The sequence below is a fragment of the Lithobates pipiens genome, unplaced genomic scaffold, assembly GCF_037356315.1.
Source record: "Lithobates pipiens isolate NorthernLeopardFrog02 unplaced genomic scaffold, aLitPip1_a1.2 Scaffold_18, whole genome shotgun sequence".
Taxonomy (NCBI): Eukaryota; Metazoa; Chordata; class Amphibia; order Anura; family Ranidae; genus Lithobates; species Lithobates pipiens.
This window is the reverse complement of record NW_027507758.1, coordinates 166,897,078-166,921,093: the sequence shown is the minus strand read 5'-3', so window position 1 is coordinate 166,921,093 and position 24,016 is coordinate 166,897,078. Positions and strand designations below refer to the sequence as shown.

The 24,016-nt window shown below is 41.4% G+C and overlaps 1 protein-coding gene across 1 annotated transcript in view; it reads left to right on the top strand.

Annotated features, from left to right (window-relative positions):
* Positions 1-24,016, top strand: part of GRM1 (glutamate metabotropic receptor 1) — a 551,379-nt gene that overhangs the window by 402,968 nt on the left and 124,395 nt on the right. Inside the window, exon 3 of the mRNA XM_077486350.1 lies at positions 16,924-17,159. Coding sequence (XP_077342476.1) covers positions 16,924-17,159 — 236 coding nt within the window. The remainder of the gene's footprint in view (positions 1-16,923; positions 17,160-24,016) is intronic.

The window sequence follows — 24,016 nt, the reverse complement described above, 5'->3', positions numbered from 1 at the left end:
ACAAACTATGTTTTAAATAACAACCAAGTCTAAGTGAATGTGAAATACGTGAACCAGCACAAACAATCAGTACGTAAACTTAAATAAACTATGTGAACCTACACAAGTAAAGAAATAAATAAAAGTGACTTAGTGCAAAATACGAGTTGCTGCATACATAAAAAATGCATGCACCATATATCTTAAATATTTCAAAAAATAAATAAAATATGATAACAAACAGTGATGTATGCTATAAACCATATATCTAAACACAGTGATAGCAGTGTAGCAAGCTAAAGTGTCCCAAATAAGATGCAAACATGCAACTCAAAAAAATCGCAGCAAAAAAAATTGAATTTAAAGTGCAATGTGCCAAACGGGGAACAATCCTCTAGTGGTGATCCGTGCCAGTGGTGCTAGCGCTGGGTAATTACCTCCCCACTGCAAGATAAGCAGCGAAAAATCACACAGGTAGCCAGGTAGCAGAGGATGGTCCAAGGGATGGCTGTGCAGCAAGATCTTGGGGATAACACTAATGTCTCCAGTTTCCTCGTATATGGTCATCAGGCTCAGAAGGATAAACCAAAAGATACCGCCATAGTGTAGTATTTTAAAACACCTTTTTATTCAATAAAATAACTACTCACAAGGAAATGTAATCACAGCAGACCGCCGAGCGTCTAGCCCGGATGCAAACGTCACTTCCGGTTCCTACGCGTTACGTCATCAATAGGACTTCAACTGGAGATCCCAGTTGAAGTCCTATTGATGACGTAACGCGTAGGAACCGGAAGTGACGTTTGCATCCGGGCTAGACGCTCGGCGGTCTGCTGTGATTACATTTCCTTGTGAGTAGTTATTTTATTGAATAAAAAGGTGTTTTAAAATACTACACTATGGCGGTATCTTTTGGTTTATCCTTCTGAGCCTGATGACCATATACGAGGAAACTGGAGACATTAGTGTTATCCCCAAGATCTTGCTGCACAGCCATCCCTTGGACCATCCTCTGCTACCTGGCTACCTGTGTGATTTTTCGCTGCTTATCTTGCAGTGGGGAGGTAATTACCCAGCGCTAGCACCACTGGCACGGATCACCACTAGAGGATTGTTCCCCGTTTGGCACATTGCACTTTAAATTCAATTTTTTTTGCTGCGATTTTTTTGAGTTGCATGTTTGCATCTTATTTGGGACACTTTAGCTTGCTACACTGCTATCACTGTGTTTAGATATATGGTTTATAGCATACATCACTGTTTGTTATCATATTTTATTTATTTTTTGAAATATTTAAGATATATGGTGCATGCATTTTTTATGTATGCAGCAACTCGTATTTTGCACTAAGTCACTTTTATTTATTTCTTTACTTGTGTAAGTTCACATAGTTTATTTAAGTTTACGTACTGATTGTTTGTGCTGGTTCACGTATTTCACATTCACTTAGACTTGGCTGTTATTTAAAACATAGTTTGTTTTCTCTTTGTCTTTGATTTAAAAGCGAGCGCACATACCCCCCTATTACTTCACTGTCATTTACTGCACAGTGGTTAAAGCAAACAACATTTGTGTAATATGTGCTCACATAGGTACAAATAAAAGTAAATACTGTATTAATTTAGTAGATTTTAAGCATACAAAGAAATGAGAACATATAAATAGAGAGCATATTTTTTTAGATTGTTAGTTACACTGTTAAAGCAACAAGTTGTTTTAAAAATGAGATTTTGGAACACGTAAAGCAAGGCCATTCAAAGAACCTTTAAACCTGATATACAGTTACAATATAGCCTTATACAAATGTGCTTCAAACACTTTCCAAATAGTTGCCAAATACAAAATGTCCAGTTCTGTGGACACCTTGAAATCCAAACAGATCCAGAAATACATTGGATACGAATCCTCCAAATTTCCTATCTCACATGGTACGCGTCAAGGCTAACCATTGTCTCTGCTTCTGTTCATTATAGCCCTTGAAACTCTAGTGCAGGGATATGCAATTAGGGGATCTCCAGCTGTTACAGAACTACAAGTCCCATGAGACACAGCATGACACCCAGAGGCATGATGGGACTTGTAGTTTTGCAACAGCTGGAAGTCCTCTAATTGCATATTCCTGCTCTAGCAAAACACATCTGTTTGAATCCCGATATTCGGGGGGGGGGGGGGGGCAGAATTGGCTGGAGTACACCATAAACTGGCGCTGTTTACCAACACCGTTTTAGCTTAGGTCATGTCCCCTCATACCAGTCTTCCTAATTTACTCTCGCTTCTGCATGGTTTTGCCTCCTTATTGGGACTTCAAGTTAATCAGACTAAATCCTGTGCATTAAATGTTTCCTTGCTGGACTTGGTTCAACATTCTTTGGGTACAAATTTCCCGTTTCATTGTTCATCCTCTCGTCTCTATTTGGGGATTAACTTAACACCCACTCACCACTCATTATATATGGATAACTACCCCTCCCTTATCAGATCATTCACCCACTTACTGGAATCATGGGATAAGCCTATCATTTATTTGATGGGCCTTGGATGGGTCAAAATACCTCCTGTATGCTTTTTGAGTCTTACTGGCTTCAATCCCCTCACATGTCTTGTTCTCTTTTCAACGTTGCATTCTTAAATTTGGGATTCAACAATGCCAAGATTAAATCAAGCAGTGTTATACAAACAGAAGCATGCTTGGGAGTTCTAAATCGTGTGCACTATTATAAAGCTGCACAAATTGCACCCTTGATGGCTTTATGCTGGAGCCTCGGCCCCTCTCGACCCCTCCAGGGTTGGATGATCTCCATAGCTTTTAGTGGTGGCATTCTAAAGACATGACAATGGTCCATTCTTTTCTCATGACTAGTGGTGTATACGCCTTTTAGCAACTGCAGGAGACTTACCAGGCTCCTGATCAAGATAGATACCACTATGTCCAAATCTGCCATTTTCTAGACTCCCTGCTTAGAAACTATGATAGATCCTGTCCTTCAACTGCATTTGAAACTAGATGTCATACCCAACCGACTACTCAGGGCCTAGTTTCGTTACTTTACTCTTCACTACTGGGAACCTCTAACACTTTAACACCCTCCTATTGCGCATGATGGGAGGCTGATTTTGATGCCCTTCAACCTCCTGTGGATTGGCTCAAGATGTGGGAGGCCCTTTTTCATTCTTCTCGCAATGTCATAGCTCTAGAGAATTTGTTCAAAGTTGTATCTAGATGGTATTAGACCCCAGGGAAAATTGCAAAATACCTCCCTACATATCCAGCGTGGTGTTTTAGGGCCTGCTATGATCTGACATGAAGCACATATGGTGGACATACTCTAAAGTTAATAGGCTGTGCATTCACGTGTATGCTTTGGTCAATACGCTCTTTCCTTCTAATATACGCAGAAACCCGTGGGAAGCTCTACTACATAAGCCTATCTTGGAATTATCAAAATGTGAACGCATCTTGGCAACACACATTTTTATGGCTACTAAACAAACCATAGCAAAGGCATGGAAAACACCTCTCCTCTCTTTTGAAGAGGTGAAGTGTGCATGGTACGTTGACGAATGAGACACTTACAGCGATACAAATTTCGTAAGACGTGGCAGCCCTGGTTGGACCAGTTTCCAGTGATGGGCTTCTAGGATTTATAGGAAATTCTAAGGGGCTGGCCTTAGATCCCCGGGGGCGGGGCATACTTTCTTCTTTCTTCATGACTCCTTTTTCTTTGGTTTCTTACTCTTACTCTCCCTCTTGTTCCTCTCTTTTTCCTTCTTTCTCTTTTTTCTTATTTATTGTTATTTTACAATCGGCTGCCAGTGTGCAGAGTCTGTTAACTGCTCTCTGGCCTTATTTTTGGGGTCAATTTTTGCAACCCTTATATTGAGGTATAATTTTCTGGCCTCTGGGTCGGGGTGAAGCCTTCCTGCATATCAGGAAGTTTATGGGATAGCTCCCCCTTCCTTTTTTAATTACAGTATAATGTATATCCTTTTTATCTTTAGGGCCCCGTGAGAACCATGGACTTTATTTTTACTTAAAAATATAGGTCAATCTCAGGTGTCGTATGATATTTTTTATGTGATGAACTTAAAAGTATTATTTATTTGGCGTACTTTCTGGGCTTTGAATATTTGTAGTTACTGTCTAAATAATATGAGAGGCCTACTTCTTTGTGATATATATGTTACCATTCTCAAATTATTTTCCACCACTGGCCTTGGCTTCTGTTTATTGTTTCGTGAGTTTGTATTTATTCAATAAAAATATTGTGAAAGAAAACCAAACAGATCCAGAATTATTTTTCTATATGCTGTATTTTCAGTAAAATGGAAGTCTAATATTTAACATCGTGGTGGTTATAGTCCTGAAAATAATGTATAGTTATTGTACAAATACTGTATTTGTTTTTGTAATTTCAAGGAGACTACAAAGCCTTCAGTATCATTCAGTCCTTCCACAGTACTCTAAAAAAATAATCATAGTTAAAGATTAATTTAATAAAGGAGTAGAGAATGTTCACTGTGAACACCCAATTATGTGTAAGGAGCTCTAAACGAATAGGATTTTGACTTACATGTGATTGGATGATGGAAGTGAATACAGCTTCACTGTGTTCCCTAAGTGGAACTTCATCTTTCCATCTATTAAATCTTCTGCCGTTGTTGTCTTAACTTTGTATAGTAAAACATTTTTTCTGCCCGTAAATACCTTATGCAGCCCACTTCCTGTTTTTTGTTTGGGAAAAAAAGGCTAGGCGTATGACATCATGCACTGCTCTCTCTCTCACTCTTGTGAGAGTTTGCCAGGAAGGGAGGGGGTGAGTCATAAAAGGGCCAATGAGATCTACAGAGCTGGAGGTGTGCCTCTGTGTGTCTGTGTAAATCCAGGAAGTGAACAGGCAGCAGCTTCAGCTGCCCACAGTTAAAATTATTACATGCAGACTCAGTAGAGGGAGGTTTCTGCAGCATTTTTGGCAAGTACATAATCACAGTACATTATAAAATAATATGCAAAGTGGTTGGAGGGAAGCTTCAGAATGGAAAACATGTTTTTATTACAAATTATGTGAGCAGACTGCAGTGCCTCTTTAAGTGTGACGTTAAATTGCAATATGAACTTTGACCACTTCTTTGGTAAATCACCCAATTAAACCATTGTCACAGCCAAACATCCCTAATGTTGCAAGACTTGCTTTTGTAGCCTGATTGCTCTAAGCCTATTCTCCCCAAAAGAACTTCAGAAAAAGATAAAAAATCAAATAACTCCCATAATGTCAAATATACAGTATATCTTAAGCATTTCTTTTTCAATATTATTGTTAAAAGCTGTCCCATGAACTACTACTCTTATGCTTATTTTTGATTGCTAGTTTCCAATAACTATAGTAATTGAAAAGCTGGCAACTAGCTTTTTAGTATTGTCACATGTGACTTTGGAACGAGGCGTATACTAAGCTAGTAAGAAGTCAAAAGAGCTTCTTTTACCAGTTCAGTGGTCTGGTAATCAATTCGAACATAAAAAAGTTTTTAAGGGGAAGAAACATGGAAAAGCTGCCCTTTGTCACTGTTAAGTGGCAATTTTGGAGGGAATTTTTTCACTTTGAAATTATTAAAAACATTTCTGTTGTTGTTAAGTTATAATAATACACTAAGAACAGGAGTGAAAATATCTAAAATCAAAGTTCCGCTAAATTAGCATTACCGGTGTCAAAATTGATACACAGCTCTAAAAATAGATAAAAACATTAAAAAAAAAATATTTTGCTAAAAACTAAACAAAGAAAATTATGATTTTGCTGTTTTTAAATTTGGCCCTTATAAAATAAAGAAAGATATAAAAAAAATGAAAAATGGATCTATACAGTCACTGCTTACATAATAAAACCTTAAAAACATCCCAAAACATAATTAATCAAAAGAGAGGGTATGACAGGGTCACATAAATTTGTTGTGCCCCATCCTAAAACATCACAACAAAGAAGAGGGGGTCCCCTGAGGGTGGACTTTTAAGGCACGTACAAATTATAATAGTATACAAATTATTTTATTACATAAAACCAACAAGAGGTAATTGAATATACAGTATACATTAGAGAGTACACCAACAGGTATATATACAACCAGTACTGATGCTATGTCGTATCATTCATTTGAACAGAAACCACCTATGCGTTTCGGAGCTTGGAAAAGCATGTCCTTCTTCAGGGGTGTGTGGATACAATGTTTCTGTAGAATCTAATAAATGGCAAGGAACAGGGTAGCACAGTTATATAGTATCTAAACAGGTGGTGACGTTAATGTTACCTTGTATTTTTATTAAAAACAAGCTGCTAGCAGGTGTGTAAAGTACAAGCACCGAGAAGTGTAAATAATCTCATTAAAATGATTTTTTAAAGGTGTTCATTTCCAGTGGAAAAATTGCTTCAAGTAAGTTTATGCTTAACAAATTCTTATAAATGGGTAGACCAATGAAGTATGTTCTTGGATTGACTTGAACCTTACATAGGGGTTCTCCTCTTCTCACTAGACATGCGTGATTAGTTTTGTAGGAATGGAAAATTCATACGAATTTCCGTAAATTCGTACATTCAGGAGGATCCAAAATACGAATTGCTATGCTTCCGAATTTTTGACGAAATACGAAATTTTGTTTACAAATTTCGGATCCAAATTCCGTTACAACAGAAACGTGACTGGTATTTTGTTGATCAGAGGTTTTCTTCTGCTGCTAAGTGAGGATTTGGAAAATGACCTTTTTTAATATGGGAGTGGGAGACTCAGAATTGGGCAAAATAATAATTTTCGTTAATTACGATTATTCGATATGATGAAGTTAAAAACACAGGAAGTCAGCACAGCACAGGAATGGTGGGAGCTCCTCATAATGAGCACAGCACAGGGATGATGGGAGCTCATCATAATGATAAATTCATCGTAACGAACGTTCCTAATTGTTACGAAAAGTTAACGAACCTAATGAAAATTCATATTTCGTACAAATCCAAATAGAATTTCGGACACGAATTACGAAATACAAATTAACGGCTAATACAAAATGGAACAGAATGAAACTAAACAAATTTATTGACGGCACACATGTCTACTTCTCTGATCATAACGTTAGAGCGACAAAGAGACGCAGGGTTGGCATTTAAGTAGACCTGCTGTTTTTTTCTTGTAAGAAAAAAAGCATGAATTCCTAATATCTGGATAGAATTATAAGAATGGAGTGAAAATAGAGAGCACAAACAGTGAACAGACAATAGTGTAAAACTTTTCAAGATGAAAAGATGGATTGCAGTGTGGAAAGCTTTAAACTGCATTAGCATTTGCTAATCTTAGCTTATAAAAACTACTAAGAAGAGAATTAGATTCAGTAAACTTTTAATAAGCATTAAAGTATATCTAAAGCCAAAGATTTTTTTTTTGGCTAGGGTAGGGAATAGTTAAAACCCCTGCCATTTCCCATGATTTCTTATCCTGTATACACAACAGTAAGTGGTTGATTTACTAAAGGAAAATATACTGTGCACTTTGCAAAGTGCAGTTGCACTCTGCAAGAGCAGTTGCTCCAGAGCTTAGTAAATGAGCAGAAGTTCTGCTGACTTCCATCATCCTATCATGTGCAAGCAAAATGCTGACAGGAGTTATAACCCTTTTGCCCTATCCAAAGTTGAAATGGGTATTTTGCTTTAAACAAGCTCTGAGCAGGGTTTTTGAGGTCCTTAAAGGATACGTTTACCTGTTGGAACATGTTACATGTTCAACTTGTATTTAGGATGGAACATGTAACTAGTGATGGACGAACTTCCGACGGGACGTTTCGCGAACGCGGACCGCGAACCGTAACGTTCACGGCGGGCCCCATTGACTTCAATGGGAGGCGAACTTTGCAAACCTACAGGTCAAATTTGCAGCCACAAAATAATTACTAGCTGTACAAACATAGTCCCACCACATGGCCAATGACATAACACATGTATGAGGTGAATATGGGATCGACAACTACAAGCATTCTTTTTTTATATGTGAAATTGTGACAATTCAGGACTGTGGGGCGCATGAAGGCAATAGAGGAGAGGGAAAGTCAGGGTAGGCAAAGAAGAGGGTGCAGGAGATGATCACCAGCAGTGTGACATACAGCAATGACACCTGCACCGTGATAGAGTCATCTGACACCAGCACCGTGATAGAGAGCACTAACATCAGCAGCGTGACATACAGAAATGACACCTGCACCGCAATATAGTGATCTGACACCAGCTCCGTGATAAAGAGCACTGACATCAGCAGCGTGACATAAAGCAATGACACCTGTACCGTGATAGAGTGATCTGACACCAGCACCGTGATAGAGAGCACTGACATCAGCAGTGTGACATACAGCAATGACACCTGCACCGTGATAGAGTGATCTGACACCAGCACCATAATAGAGAGCACTGACATCAGCAGCGTGACATACAGCAATGACACCTGCACCGTGATAGAGTGATCTGACACCAGCACCGTGATAGAGAGCACTGACATCAGCAGCGTGACATACAGCAATGACACCTGCACCGTGATATACAGCACTGACACCAGCACCGTGATATACAGCACTGACACCTGCACCGAAAGCAGCCCCAGGAGTAAGTCAGCATAGCACAAGGATGGTGGGAGCCCCTCATAATGAGCATAGCACAGGGATGGTGGGAGCCTCTCATAATGAGCATAGCACATTGATGGTGGGAGCCCCTCATAATATGCACAGCAGAGGTACAGCCCCAGGAGTAAGTCAGCATAGCACAGGGATGGTGGGAGCCTCTCATAATAAGCAGCCCCAGGAGGAAGTCAGCACAGCACAGGTATGGTGGGAGCCCCTCATAATGAGCATAGCACAGGGATGGTGGGAGCCCCTCATAATATGCACAGCAGAGGTACAGCCCCAGGAGGAAGTCAGCATAGCACAGGGATGGTGGGAGCCCCTCATAATAAGCAGCCCCAGGAGGAAGTCAGCACACCACAGGGATGGTGGGAGCCCCTCATAATAAGCAGCCCCAGGAGGAAGTCAGCATAGCACAGGGATGGTGGGAGCCCCTCATAATGTGCAAGACAACTGCAAGCATTCTTTTTTTATATGTGAAATTCTGACAATTCAGGACTCTTGAGACAATGGAGGCGAGGGAAGGTCAGGGTAGGCAAAGAAGAGGGTGCAGGAGATGATCACCAGCACCGTGATATACAGCACTGACACCTGCACCATGATAGAGTGATCTGACACCAGCACCGTGACATAACACATGTATGAGGTGAATCTGGGATCGACAACTACAAGCATTCTTTTTTTATATGTGAAATTCTGACAATTCAGGACTCTTGAGACAATGGAGGCAAGGGATGGTCAGGGTAGGCAAAGAAGAGGGTGCAGGAGATGATCACCAGCAACAGCACCATGATATAGAGCACTGACACCTGCACCGTGATAGAGTGCACTGACACCAGCACTGAGAGAGATTGCACTAACAGCAGCACTGATACCAGCAACTTGCTGCTGGGCCCCAAAAATATGACACCCCCTCAACCTCTTCAAACAGGAGGGTACGGGCATATAGTACAGTGTGCTTTTTTTGGACAAGGAAGTGAGCCAAATGAAGAAAGAAGGTCTGTGTGCTCGATTAAAAAAATTGTTTATAGACATATACGTGGTCTACTGGTCACATGTGTTGAATTCCTCCGAGATCCATGCCTCATTCATTTTTAGAAATGTGAAGTAGTTAACACTGTCGTGAGCTAGGCGAGTACGCTTATCAGTCACGATCCCCCCTGCTGAGCTGAACGTCCTTTCGGACAGGACACTGGACGAGGGGCAAGCCAACAGTTCAAATGCAAATTGGGCAAGCTATGGCCAGAGGTCAAGCCTGCCCACCCAGTAGTCCAGGGGTTCATCACTCCTCAGAGCGTCCACATCGGCCGTTAACCCGATGTAGTCGGACACCTGACGGTCTAGGCATTCCCTGATGCTGGATCCGGATGACACCTGTCGATGGGTCGGCTGAAAGAATGACCTCATATCAGAAGTCACCAACACATCTTCAAACCGGCCTCTTCTTGCAGGCGCTGTGTGATTGGTACCCGCAACTCCTTCTCTGGGAGTGGGAATTGCTCCTCTGCCAGCGCGCGCAAAAAGCAGAATGCAGCATTTCTCGAAGCAAGGCCTGGAAGTGCTCCATTCTGACAGCCCTCTGTGACAGCGGTAACATTTCCGCCCTTTTGTGTTTGTACCGGGGGTTTAAGTACGTTGCCACCCAGTACTAGTCCTTGACCCTTATGCTTTTTATACGGGGGTCCCTATTTAAACACTGGAGCATGAAGGCCCCCATTTGCACTAAACTGGAAGCGGTGTGGTGGCCTGGCTCCTGCTCATCATCCAGGATAATGTCGTCCTCTTCATTCTCCTCTCCCCATCCACGCACAACAGGGATCCCAGAAAGGTTTAAAGCATGCTCTTCTTGCTCCTCCTCATCCGCCCCGGCACCATCCTCCTCTGACTCCTCTTCAGACTCCTGTTGTTGACTTGTCTCAGAGTAGCCCCCCCTGGGAATTCATCCAGCATTGCGACTTCCTCATCTTCCCGATCCTGCTCCTCCACAGCTTGATCAATGACACGACGTACTGCACGCTCCATAAAGAAGGCATAAGGTACCATGTCACTGATGGCGCCATGGCTGCGACTGACCAGTTTGGTGATCTCCTCAAATGGGTGCAGAAGTCTGCATGCGTTGCGCATGAGCAGCCACTGGTGTGGTGAAAAAAAAAACTGCTCCCCAGAACCTGTTCTGCCGCAGAGTTCATACAGGTAGACGTTAACTGCACGTTTCTGCTGGAGCAGCCTATCAAGCATATAGAAGGTTGAGTTCCATCGCGTCGGGCAATCGCAAATAAGACGTCTGACCAGCAGATTGTGTTGCCGCTGAATGTCAGCAAGGCGAGCCAGGGCCGTGTAAGATCTTCTCAAATGGGCCGAGATTTTCCTTGCCTGCCGCAAGATGTCCTGGACCCCAGGGTATTTGACAACGAATCGCTGCGCGACCAAGTTTAAGACGTGTGCCATGCATGGCACGTGTGTGATTTTGCCCTGTTTCAATGCCCTAAGCAGATTGGCACCATTGTCACACACCACTTTACCAACTGTCAAATTGAGCGGTGTTAGCCACTGATCTGCCTGTGAACGCAAAGCTGAAAGGAGTGCCGGGCCAGTGTGGCTCTTGGCTTCCAGGCACAACAGACGCAGCATGGCATGGCAACATCTCACCTGGCATGTCGAATAGGTTCTGGGGAGCTTGGGCGGCGCAGCGGAAGAGACGCTAGCAGCGGAAAAGGAGGAGTCAGCCGAGGAGGAGAGGGAGGAGGATGGAGTAGGAGGAGGAGGAGAAGAAAAGCCAGACCTGAATGCAATCCGTGGCGGTAAAACCAAATCTACACGGGTGCCACGGGTTACATGCTTGACGGCCATCAGAAGGTTCACCCAGTGGGCAGTAAAAGTGATATACCTTCCCTGCCCGTGTTTGCTAGACCACGTGTCTGTGGTCAGATGTATCTTGGCACCGACACTGTGTGCCAGAGATACATTCACTTGCCGCTGAACATGGCCATATAGCTCTGGGATGCCCTTCTGTGAGAAATACTTCCTTCCTGGGACCTTCCATTGTGGTGTTCCAATGGCCACAAATTTTCGAAAGGCCTCCGAGTCCACCAGTTTATATGGCAGTAGTTGGCGGGCTATCAGTTCTGACAAGCCAGCCGTCAACCGTTGGGCAAGAGGGTTATCCGGCGTCATCATTTATTTTACGCTCGAACATTAGGTTCACGGAAGCCTGCCTTTTTGCAGAAAAACGTGAGCTTGGCGTGATGGAAGGTGGAGTGAAGGACAATTGTGAGGAGAGAGGAGAAGGAGAAGTAGAAGACGAGGCTGGACGGTGAGAGCCTGGAGTGTGGCTTTGTGTGTTCCGTTGCTCCCACTGGGCTCGGTGATGGCAACTCATGTGCCTTCTTAAGGCGGTCGTCCCTAGGTGAGTGTTGGGCTTACCGCGACTAATGCGTTGACTGCAAAGATTGCAGATGGCAACGCTATTGTTAGCAGCGGACACGTTAAAAAAAGCCCACACTGCGGAGCCATGTGCCGGCTTCCTAGGAGCGCCAGATGTGGCCGTACATGGTCGATGACTTGCTCCTGATACATTAGCAGTCTGCTTTGTCCCTCCTGTGCAATGTAAGTTATTCCTGCTTCTCCTCCCTATCTGCTGGTCCATATCTCCCTCTGAACTCCCCTCCTCTTCCTCTCTTGTGGGCACCCACGTGACATCACTAGACACGTCATCATCGATGTCACCTTCCCCACCGCTATAAGTAGAGATCTCGGAGTAGGCAGCAACACCGGTGACCAACCTCCTCCTTGGGCTGATCTGGGTACTGTCGTCAGACTGCTGAGTGGCGGTTCTTGCTACCTCCTCTTCCTGATCCAATGCCAAGAGTGGCTGCGCATCAGAAATGTCTTGATATGGATCGGAAAATAATTCCTGTGACTCAAGCGGAAGGTATGTGGTGGTGGTGGTGGTGGTGTTGTTTGTGGTAGTGTCTTTGGGGGTGCACATAGCAGAGAGTGAAGAAGAGGGTGCAGATCGAGAGGAAGAGGAGGGTGCAGAAGAGTAAGGCTGAGTGAGCCACTCAACCAATTCTGGTGCTTCCTTTGACGTAATTGCACGCACCTTCTGCAATTTCCCACTTTGGCTCAAGCCTGTTGCTCCTGCCCTACCCCTACCACCCCTGCGGAAGGGCCTGCCTCTTCCTCTGCCTGTAATTTTTTAAATGACCCTGTGACAAAACTCTGTCCCTATACTGATAAAGGACTGCTGCAGAATAGGGCAGCAGTCAGCAGTAGTGCACCTCAACCCTATATATTGTGGACCTATACCAGTCCTTAGGATTAGCAGACTGTACCTCACTCAACCCTATATACTCTAGTACGCTATACCTTACCAGTCCTTAGAAGGACCTTTGTGGAACTAGTAGGTTGTGATTAGCAGACTGTACCTCACTCAACCCTATATACTGTAGTACACTATACCTTACCACTCCTTAGAAGGACCTTTGTGGAACTAGTAGGTTGTGATTAGCAGACTGTACCTCAGTCCCTATACTCATAAAGGACAGCTGCAGAATAGGGCAGCAGTCAGCAGTAGTGCACCTCAACCCTATATATTGTGGACCTATACCAGTCCTTAAGGAATAGCAGACTGTACCTCACTCAACCCTATATACTGTAGTACTCTATGCCTTACCAGTCCTTAGAAGGACCTTTGTGCAAATAGTAGGTTGTGATTAGCAGACTGTACCTCAGTCCCTCTTCTGATAAAGGACTGCTGCAGAATTGGGCAGCAGTCAGCAGTAGTGCACGTCAACCCTATATATTGTGGACCTATACCAGTCCTTAAGGATTAGCAGACTGTACCTCACTCAACCCTATATACTGTAGTACGCTATACCTTACCAGTCCTTAGAAGGACCTTTGTGCAAATAGTAGGTTGTGATTAGCAGACTGTACCTCAGTCCCTATACTCATAAAGGACTACTGCAGCAGAAGGGCAGCAGTCAAGTATAATATTCTTTCTATATTTGGAAGAAAGAATATTATACATGTACAAGCCTATTACCATACCAGTCCTGAAAAGAACCTTTGTGGACCTAATAGTAACAGTTACTGATTAAACTGACTGTCCCTCACTGCCACACACAGCTTCCTGCCTGTCCCTATTTAAACTGACAAAACACAGGCTCCAGCAACAATAACTTGAATAGCACTCAAAACTATATCCTGTACTAGTACACCATACCAGTCCTGAAAAGGACTTTTGTGGACCTAATAGTAACAGCTAATGATTAAACTGACTGTCCCTCTCTGCAACACACAGCGTCCTTTCTGTCCCTCTCTCAGCCCTGACAGAAGACAATCTGCAGCAACAATGACTTGAATAGCAGTGCCTCAAACCTATATCCTGAACTACACCTATACCATACCAGTCCTTAAAAGAACTTTTGTGGACCTAATAGCTAGCGATTTGGGTCACTGCAGTCTCTCCCTGCTCCACACAGCAACCTCTCCCTATAGTGACATACGAAAGAATGTAAAATGGCCACCAGATTGGGTCTATTTATAAGTTAGGGGGAATGTCCAAGTGTCCATGTGCTGTAATGTCTCAATTGGCTGTCCTGTACCACATGATGGATGTGTCATCATAGGTCAAAGTTCTTTTACACAGTAAACACGTAAGTCCGCCGGGCGAACAGCGGCAATAGTCCGCCGATCGGGCAGATCACGAACAGCCGAAATTCGCCGCGAACTGACCGCCGGGCAAACAGTTCGGCCATCCCTACATGTAACATGTTCCAGCAGCTGAAAACTCTCCCCCAATTTTTCTAGGCCACTTGGCCACATCATTTATTCACAGTGCTCTGTGAATCGGAAACTACAAGTACCAACAGCCATTGTGGCTGTTGGCTTGTAGTTTCAATGAACTACCATAGCACTATTGAGCGCTTCAGTAGTTCATTGTCTCTTCCTGCCAGTGAGTATCTGCCTGGCCTTATGAGACACAAGCAGACAGACACACAGACATGTCTGCAGGATTGCAATGCTTTACAGATTTAAAGTACCTGCAAGAAGATGTGCATTTAGTTTTATTTTTTTTAAAGGTGAACTTATCCTTTAAATTATTGTTTATTCTAGTGATTGCTTAATATAGATCTTAAAACATATGTCCAGGCAAAAATATTTTTTCTGCTATTAATTGTACATTGCTTAAAGTGATACTAAACAGAGAAGTGTTACTTGCCATAATTCATTCATAAACCATATATATCATTCCACTTTATTTTTTTTAGTGCTGTAAATACCATATTCCTGAAGCGCTGTTGTATGAACACAGGATCTTTCCCTGTTCTTTGGCATCTGGAGGGAAAGATCTTTGAGAGGGGATTGTATTACCCTGCTGATGTATGCTCTCTGCAGTGTGAGACTGTGTCTGGCCAGCCCTGATTGGTGTTGCGCCAGTCTAATTAATAAAAAAAAAAAAAATATTTTAGAAAAGCAATCTAAATGATATGAATAAATTTCAAGAATTTGTTTTATACAGCCCTATAAAGCTTTATTGAATAGCAAATGTGTAACGTTTGTGCATTAGCATAATGTAGACAGAGTCAAAGATGATTGACACTAGCTTTCATTATGTTTAGATGGCATCTGCAGCCAAAAAACTTTGCAGGAATTATCAATTACATTTGATATATTTAATACTGATTTATATTAAAGATAAGTGTTTCTGTGAATCTTTTGATCAATGTAATCAATTAGCATACCAAATCCTGCCCCCAAAGTGTTTAGCAATAGGAGGCTGAAGATGGAAGAGGGGGGAGGGGAGTAATAGTCATGTGGGCTGCACAGCTAAGAAAAAGGAGGAAATGAAGAGCTTAGAAGGAAACTGAAATATGAGCATGCTCAGAAGATGACACCAACTGATCTACACAATCTCAACCTGCAATGGGGACACGTGCATATGGGAGGGACGGCTGAAGGCAGGATCAGCGAATACCAATAGAAGAAGCCGCCATTCCAAATCCTTAGTAAACGGATTACAACCGCCTTGATCACAGCTCAAACATTAAAATAAGAATCGCGCATATATTGAGATGGGGACTCCACCCACCAGGCAGGCAATCAATCTGCCACTGAAATCAACCTGTTGATTGGACAATATGCCACCAGATCACCTGTCCAATGAGAGGATACACCACCATAAAACAAAGAAAATAACAAACATCTTATGTCAAGCAAAACTAGTAACAACTTGTTACTAGTTTTGCTTGAGCTGTGGTCAAGGCAGTTGTGCCGAAACGTTAGCCCATTGTACCCTTTTATGTGTACCTAATAAACCACTTACTAAGGATTGCCGGCTTCTTCTATTGGAATTTGCTGATTACTTGCTGTCGTAAGGACATCGTAGCCTGAGCACTCTACTGTGAACTGCAACTGATATCTAGGATATTTCCTTGTAGAACGCTGCATTTTTTGACTGTTTGAAGGCAGGATCAACCAGGTATATTTCATTCTACACAAGACAAATGCTTTAGTGGCTTTGTGAGTAATGAGCACTCTGTTATATAAAATGTCATGAGAGTTGTTCATAGTCTGGGTTTAATGACACTTTAGTGATTACCAACACTCAGCTATTTTTATTTCCAGCTGTTCTACCTTGTTGCTTCTGCCAGTGTTTTTGTGCTGACCTCACTCTCTAGCAGAGGACTGACAACTATGTAAGGTCAATGCTTAAAATTGCAGCTGCATGGTTACCTACTACCTCAGTGTGTCCTCTAAGGACTATGAAATAGCCATAACAGCAATTTCTCTGCCATTTGTTGTCATTGTGGAAGAAGCACCGACCATGCCTACATCTTTTGAGCTTTCACACTGTGTATTGAATTTACATGTATTTAAATGGAACAACCTAACAAGTTTGTAGTAGTATTCAGCAGACTATCACAAAAAATCTAAACTAAAATCAATAAACTTCAGAGCTATTGTAAAGATTTTAATAAGTAAAAAAATATTCAGCCCGACTGGTGCACCTTCTCCCTTTTGCCTCCAGCCTTTTGGCAGATTAACCAATGGGAAGCATGTCATGGAAGCAGTCCACACCAACAACACTGTATGAAGTTTACTTTAAAGCTTGTTTTATATTTTTTTGGAAGTGATAAATACTGACACTAATAGAAATACTGACCAATTATCTACTTTCTGTAATAAATTCTGCATTACATTAACCATACAACTCTATCAGCTTACAGCTTTTTTGACTTATGTATTTGGTCTTTAAGTATTTATGAAGTGTTTTTGTTTGAATTTCTTTTAGTGATGGCTGGGCAGACAGAGATGAAGTTATAGATGGCTATGAAGCTGAAGCCAGTGGTGGAATTACTATGAAGCTTCGTTCACCAGAGGTGAAGTCCTTTGATGACTATTTTCTGACTCTGCGCTTGGATAATAATTCTCGAAATCCATGGTTTAGTGAGTTTTGGCAATATCGATTCCAGTGTCGTATTCCAGGGCACCCACAAGAGAATGCTAATTTTAAAAAGATTTGTAAAGGTAACATTATTGATAGTTTGATCTTTAACCTCTTGTTTAACATTTTATTGCAGCTATTTAAGAAATGCATGTTACTATACTCTCAAAAATATTATGGTATTCATATTGAAGAACTGGTGATAGGGTGGGGAAAATGTATTGAGAAAGAAGACACACATTGCATGAGCTAATGGGGTTTATTTACTAAAGGCAAATCCACTTTGCACTACAAGTGCACTTGGAAGTGCAGTCGCTGTAGATCTGAGGGGAAGATCTGAAATGAGGGGAAGCTCTGCTTATTTTATCATCCAATCATGTGCAAGCAAAAATGCTGTTTTTAATTTCCCTTGTTCCCCCTCAGATCTATAGTGACTGTAATTCCAAGTGCACTTGTAGTGCAAAGTGGATTTGCCTTTAGTAAATAAACTCCAATGCCTGCTAAAAACGTGTAAAAATGTGCCTGTTATTTATGAATGGATCTATGCAATTTTTATTTGATCTATGATTTGTCTGCATTCGGTTTACATACATGTATTCAACATTTGGTATTGTGTTCAGCCCAGGGCACACTATATAATAAATCCCACCTATGAAACATTAAAATTGTAAAGTCAGATTCTGGCCTCACCAAAATTCACAGTCTTGTCAGTAAATGGATTATACTAAAAAAATAGAGTGTTACCCTCTTAATTCTGCATATTACAATCTCAAAATAAAATCCTGGTACAATCAATTTTATATTACACAAAAATATATGTAATGTAATATAAAGACCTACCTAAACAATCTAATCTATCTGTAATACATAGTTGTTGGCAGACCCAAAGAATATTGTAAAGTCGTTGTCAATGTGTGAGCTTTAGAGCGATTAATACATACTGCACTGTATGAGACAATAGAGAAAGTGAAGTTTCTCTGTTGAAATCCTGCAAAATAAAAGGACTTTAAGGGTAATTTCTAACATGAACTTGTGTAAACATCGCTTCTACACTGCTCCTGCCCATTGAAATCAGTGGGGCAGCATGGCTATGCCACCGGCAAAGCGCCACTGCAGCAGCGCTTTGCGGGCAGTTTTAACCCTTTTTCAGGTGCTAGCAGGGGTTAAAACCGCCCTGGTAGTGGCCGAATATCACTGCTAAAATGATGGTAAAGTGGCGGTAAAAATATCGCCGTTTTACCACTGATGCCACTCCCGCCCCAGTGTGAAAGGGGCCTAAGAGCAATACACAAATGTGCTTTTTTGGGGCTTGCTAAATCTTACTATAATGAAAAATTAGTTTTTGGCCTCTAGAGAAGTTTTGTAACAGGTTAAAAAAAAAAAGCATGTGCCTCCGATCATATAGACGCAATCTCAATTGCAGCTTGCAAATATGTAGCAGAAAATATTTAATGATGCCAAAAATAAAGTGTTCAATAAAAGTAGCTGCCATTAGCAGTTATCAACAAAATACGTCTATTCCATGAATAGCGAAAATCAACGGGGGGGCACCAGACTAAATACACTAGTAGAATTTTTTTCATTTTTCAGAATGTTCATTCAATTTTGTAATCATCGGTGGGGTCATATAGACATTTGTTTTTGACCACAGAGGTGAAAAAATTAGAAGGAGCAGGATTGGAAATGTTTTATTTTTTTTAATGAATGGTTTTCTAATGCTTTGTACACACGGTCGGAGATTCCGACCACAATTTGGCCGAAACTTGTGTTGCATACAAACGGTCGGACAAAGTTGTCGGAAAATCTGATAGTTCGGAATGAGGTGACGTTTGTTGCGTACCACGGGACTACGTGGAGGCTAGTAGCCAATAGCTTTGGTCTCGTAATTTAATCTGAGCATGTGTGGCACTTTGTCTGTCGGAATTCTCTACAAACGATTGGAAAAAGTCTGATCGGATTTTGTTGTCGGAAAATTTTAGATCCAGCGCTCAAACTTTTTCCGTCGGAATTTCCGACAGAAAAAGTCCCATAGAGTCCACACATGATTAGATTTTCTGACAACATAATCCGATCGGACCTTTTCCGTCGGAATTTCCTACCTAGTGTGAAGGGCATAAGAGTATACTTGTATGTTGTTTTCGTTTGGGAAAGTCCATTAATCAAATGTTAAAAGCAAACCTTTTTTTTTAATGACATTTATCATGTTGTTGAATGTACTGATAGGAACTTTCTTACAAATCTTCATACCGACATTCAGTTGTGTCATTTAAAAATGTAGTAGTGTATGGCTAGCTTTAGAGCCCATACACTATTTTCACAAGTGTCTTAATGTATTCATTGCTCAGAAACAGGGTCATTTTTTTTTTTCAAATCAATTTTTACACTTAAAGTGTATTTCCACTTTTGCAGTCAAATTTAGGAAAACCCCACTTTATTAACTGTTAAGTGTTCCCCATTACACAGCATGCCTGAACTTTTTTTATATTTTTAGTTTTTTATTTATTTTTATTTTTTAACCCCCCTGGCGGTATTCCCGAGTCCGGCTCGGGGTGGAAGTTTTACACCAAAAGCGGTAACCCTGAGCCAGATTAGGGACCGCATCGCTGAATCCAGGAGGAGGTTTACTTACCTTCTCCCTTGGATCCAGCGATTTCCCCCCACTGTATGAGCGGCTCGTCCTCCGTTCGATTCATCACGGAGCCAATCTCTGTTCCCTGCAAGCGTTGCGACGCACGGGGACGGAGAATGGCGCCAAATTCAAAAAGTGAAACACACAGTATTCATACAGTATAATGTAATCTTACAGATTACATTGCTGTATGTAATCATTTCACATCCCCTTTGTCCCTAGTGGTCTGCCCAGTGTCCTGCATGCAGTTTTATATTATAAAAACTGTTGTTTATGCCTGGAAACTGGAGATTGTCCATAGCAACCAAAACTGTCCCTTTACATCAAAAATGATTTTAGACCAGCTAGAAAACAGCGATAATAAATTGGAATCACTCGCAGAATTAAGCGATAGCGATTTGTGGGGAGATCCGTCATCAAATATTGAAAAGTAATGACAGTGACAATTCTGCAACTGAGCAAATTTCAGTGTTTTTGATTTAATTACATTATTGAATAAATTTTATTATTGTTATATTATTATTTAGTATAATTATTTATAGTTATTTATTATATTATAATTTATGATTTAATTTTTCAAACTTTATCATATGTCTGCTAGACTCTGGTTTGGACAAATTTAAGTGAGTTATTCCTAAGAATTACAGGACTACAATATAAAACGCCAAATTTTCATGCAAAATAATTGTACCACTTTTAGCACCTAAAATCCGAAATAATCGTACCGCCAGGGAGGTTAAACAATGTCAGAGTGACTCTGCCTTAAGTCTGTCCTCATTAACACACAATGCAAAAATCCTAGCCTTTAAACCTTCAATTGTTTTGTTACCGCATACAGTGTTCAACTCTAGTTACAATTAATAATGAAGATCTGCCTGCACAGTACAGACAGGGTTAATTATTACAAACACAGCTGCCCAGTCCCCTCATAAACAAAGATTACTATGTATGATTTTTCTAGAGGATCCAGACTAGACCATCTAAAAAAAGGTAAACTGCATTTTTTTTAAATAGTTTTTAAGTAATTCTATATAATAGGGGACATGTAACTACTACAAAGTACATGTTATCCAAATTTGGCTGCAACAGTGGAAATACACTTTAAGTGTGAATTTACGTGAAAGGGGATTAATAGGCTGCCCTGTGATGAATACGGTTTTTTTTTGCCACTCTAACTTAAATTATCAATCTCACAACCGATTGACAGGGTAGAGAGAGCTATAGCAAGGGGGTATAGAGAGTGGGAGGAGAGAGCTATAACAAGGAGGGGCAAAAGAGTGAGAGTAGGAGGGGGATGTTAGAGTTAGAGGGGAAGGGAGGAAACAAGAGGGGGAGAGAGAGATGGAGGAGGAAAAGGGAGTGGGAGAGAGCAAAAGAAATGGAGGATTGGATTTAAAAGGGTTAAGTGGTCCAGGCTCACCAACAAGAAAATAGACTAGAAGCAGAAACCTGAGTGTGACATGACATCTGTGTTCCAACTAGTCAGAGATGAGGAGCATAGTATTCCACCCATTTCTCAGCTAAGGGCTGTTCATCATGGGGGAAGGCAGGGAACATGACCCACAATTTTTTTTACAGTACCCATACTCTCCATTAAAACATTTTGCAGCCTGTTAGAGTGTTTAGTGCACATTCTGCTATCAGCTTAACACTGGCCCTGCACAGCAAAGGAAAAACAGATTCTGCCTGTGACAAGTTCCAACTTGGTCGCCTCTGGTAAAAAGCCAGTCACTCACTGAGTTTCGGGGCTGCCAGTGTGCTGTCGTCTGTCCCACAGTGTGCATGTGTAGCAAAAGGAAGGAATGGACTGTCAGGAATGCCACAGTGCTCACTGGCTGAGGAGAAAACAGGAGCAGGGTCGGACCTAACCTTTCTAATTGGAGGGGTGCAGTTTAAAAGAACAGTGTGTCACGCAGTGTGACAGAGATTACGTTTTTTTTTCACTTGGCGTAGTCCTGTACCTCAAGTCACTATCCAGAAGTAACATCTGATGCAGAGGTGGTACAGGAGTGAACATGAAATACTCTTTCCCTATCTTCCTCTCTTTCCTCTTTCCCTATTATGGATGTCATACATCCCGGCATTGGACCAGTGTGACATCCATTATAGGAGCTGGTCCAGGAGGCGGGACTTCGTATGACACTGCAGCCACACTGGGTAATCCGGTGGAGCTCTCTCCCCTTCCTTCAAAGGCAGCCTGTGCACTCGCCTAGAATCAACCCTGCAAAGCGGCCCCAGGGCAGGTGGCCTACTGGTAGGCCAGTCTGGCTCTAGTCATTGGCTTGTTGTTTCCTTAATATTTTAAGAGATGGGTTCATTTTTAATACTTTTAACTTATCTTTTATATGACTTTAATACTGTATATCACACTGTCTAGATATTTGTAGATTTTTTTTTTCTTGAAGTAAATCTGTCACATGTGATGCAAAATGCTCCAGGGCATTAAGAGATGAATATAAGAACAGTCTTTTACTCTCAATAAAATCACCTATATTCATCCAAGTAGGATAAAATGTAGAGCATACTGAAATACCGCAAAACTTTTTAAAATTATTTAGTGTGCCATTACCACATTATTAGCAATAAAAGCAAATGAAGCTAATTTCAGTTATGAGTCTATTAAACAATATGTTTATATTACTTTTCAGTGAGGCTCATGTTGTGTTTGCACAAAGCTTTCTTTTGGTGGTTTTGTCTTCCTAAGGTCCGGTTCACACAAAGGCAGCACGACTTACAGCGCGGCGACTTGCAAAACGACTGTATAGAAGTCAATGCAAGTCGCCTCAAGTCACCCCAAAAGTCATACAGGAACCTTTTTCTAAGTCAGAGCAACTTGAGTCCCTCCAATTAGAATGGTTCCATTGCACAGAGCGGGACGCGATTTGTCAGGCGACTAAGTCGCCTGACGAGTTGCCCCTGTGTGAACCGGCTCTTAAGTTGTTTAAAGGCAAAAATATTTCAGTTTGACTAGCAACAACTTTTGTAACAGTAGGTGTTACTATAAAGCAGTGGAATCATTCCTGAAAAGAAGGATCATTGATCACTTAAAAATTAACACAACCCACTGGACCCAAAGCAGTATGGCTTTGCTGAGGGCAAATCATGTCAGACTAATCTGATTGAATCTTTTGACACTATTACCAATGTTTTGGACCATGGTGGTGCTAAGGACATATCTTTATTTCCGCAAGGCATTTAATACAATTCCACATTCACCATTCACTAGTGGTATATCACAAGGCTCTGTACTGGGTACTGTTCTATTTAATCTATATGTAAGTGATATATAGCTAAAGGTTTGTTGGGCAAGGTATGTCCTTTTGCTGATAATAAAAAGGTGGGTAATAGGGTTGATATCCCTGGAAGTGTCTGTAACATGGAACACAATTTGACATTGCTGGAAGATTGGCCAAAGCAATGGAAAGTGCAGTTCAATGTTTCTAAATGTAAAATAATTCACAAAGCGAAAAAAAAAAAATCCATTGAGAGTACTGCGGGTACAGTGTGGGCCAGCACTACAGAGGAAACAGTTTGGAGGTACTTATGTCAGATGATTGTAAAATGAGCAAACAGTGCCACCAGGCAGTGGGAAAAGCAAATAGAATTCTAGGATGCGTAACTTTAGGGATCACCAGCAGAATGTAGGGGATTCCCCTATATAGATCTTTAGTAAGACCTCATTTAGACTGTGTCCAGTTCTGGTGACCTGACTTACAAAAGATATTGATAAGATAGAATGAGTCCAGAGATGGGTAATTAATATGGTGAAAGGTCTTGGGATAAAACATATCAAGAGCGACTTTACAAACTTAATATGTACTGTACAGTCTAGAGTAGGGATGAGCCGAACACCCCCTGGTTTGGTTCGCACCAGAAGCTGCAAACGGACCGAAAGTTTGCACGAACGTTAGAACCCTATTAATTACAATGGATGCGAACGTTCGAAATCTAAAGTGCTAATTATAACGGCCAATATGCATGTTATTGTCCTAAAAAGGGTTTGGGGACCCAAGACCTGCCCCAGGGGACATGTATCAATGCAAAAAGAAGTTTTAAAAGCTGACATTTTTTCTGGAGCAGTCATTTTAATGATGCATAAAGTGAAAAAAAGTTAAATATTACTTTAAATATCGTACCTGGGGGGTGTCTAAAGTATGCCTGTGTAGTGGCACGTGTTTCTCGTGTTTATAACAGTCCCTGCACAAAATGACATTTGTAAAGGAAAAAAAAGCCATTTAAAACTGCTTGCGGCTATTAAAGCATTAATTAAGTAATTATTAAGTAATGTCTTGTCCTGGCAATATGGAGGAA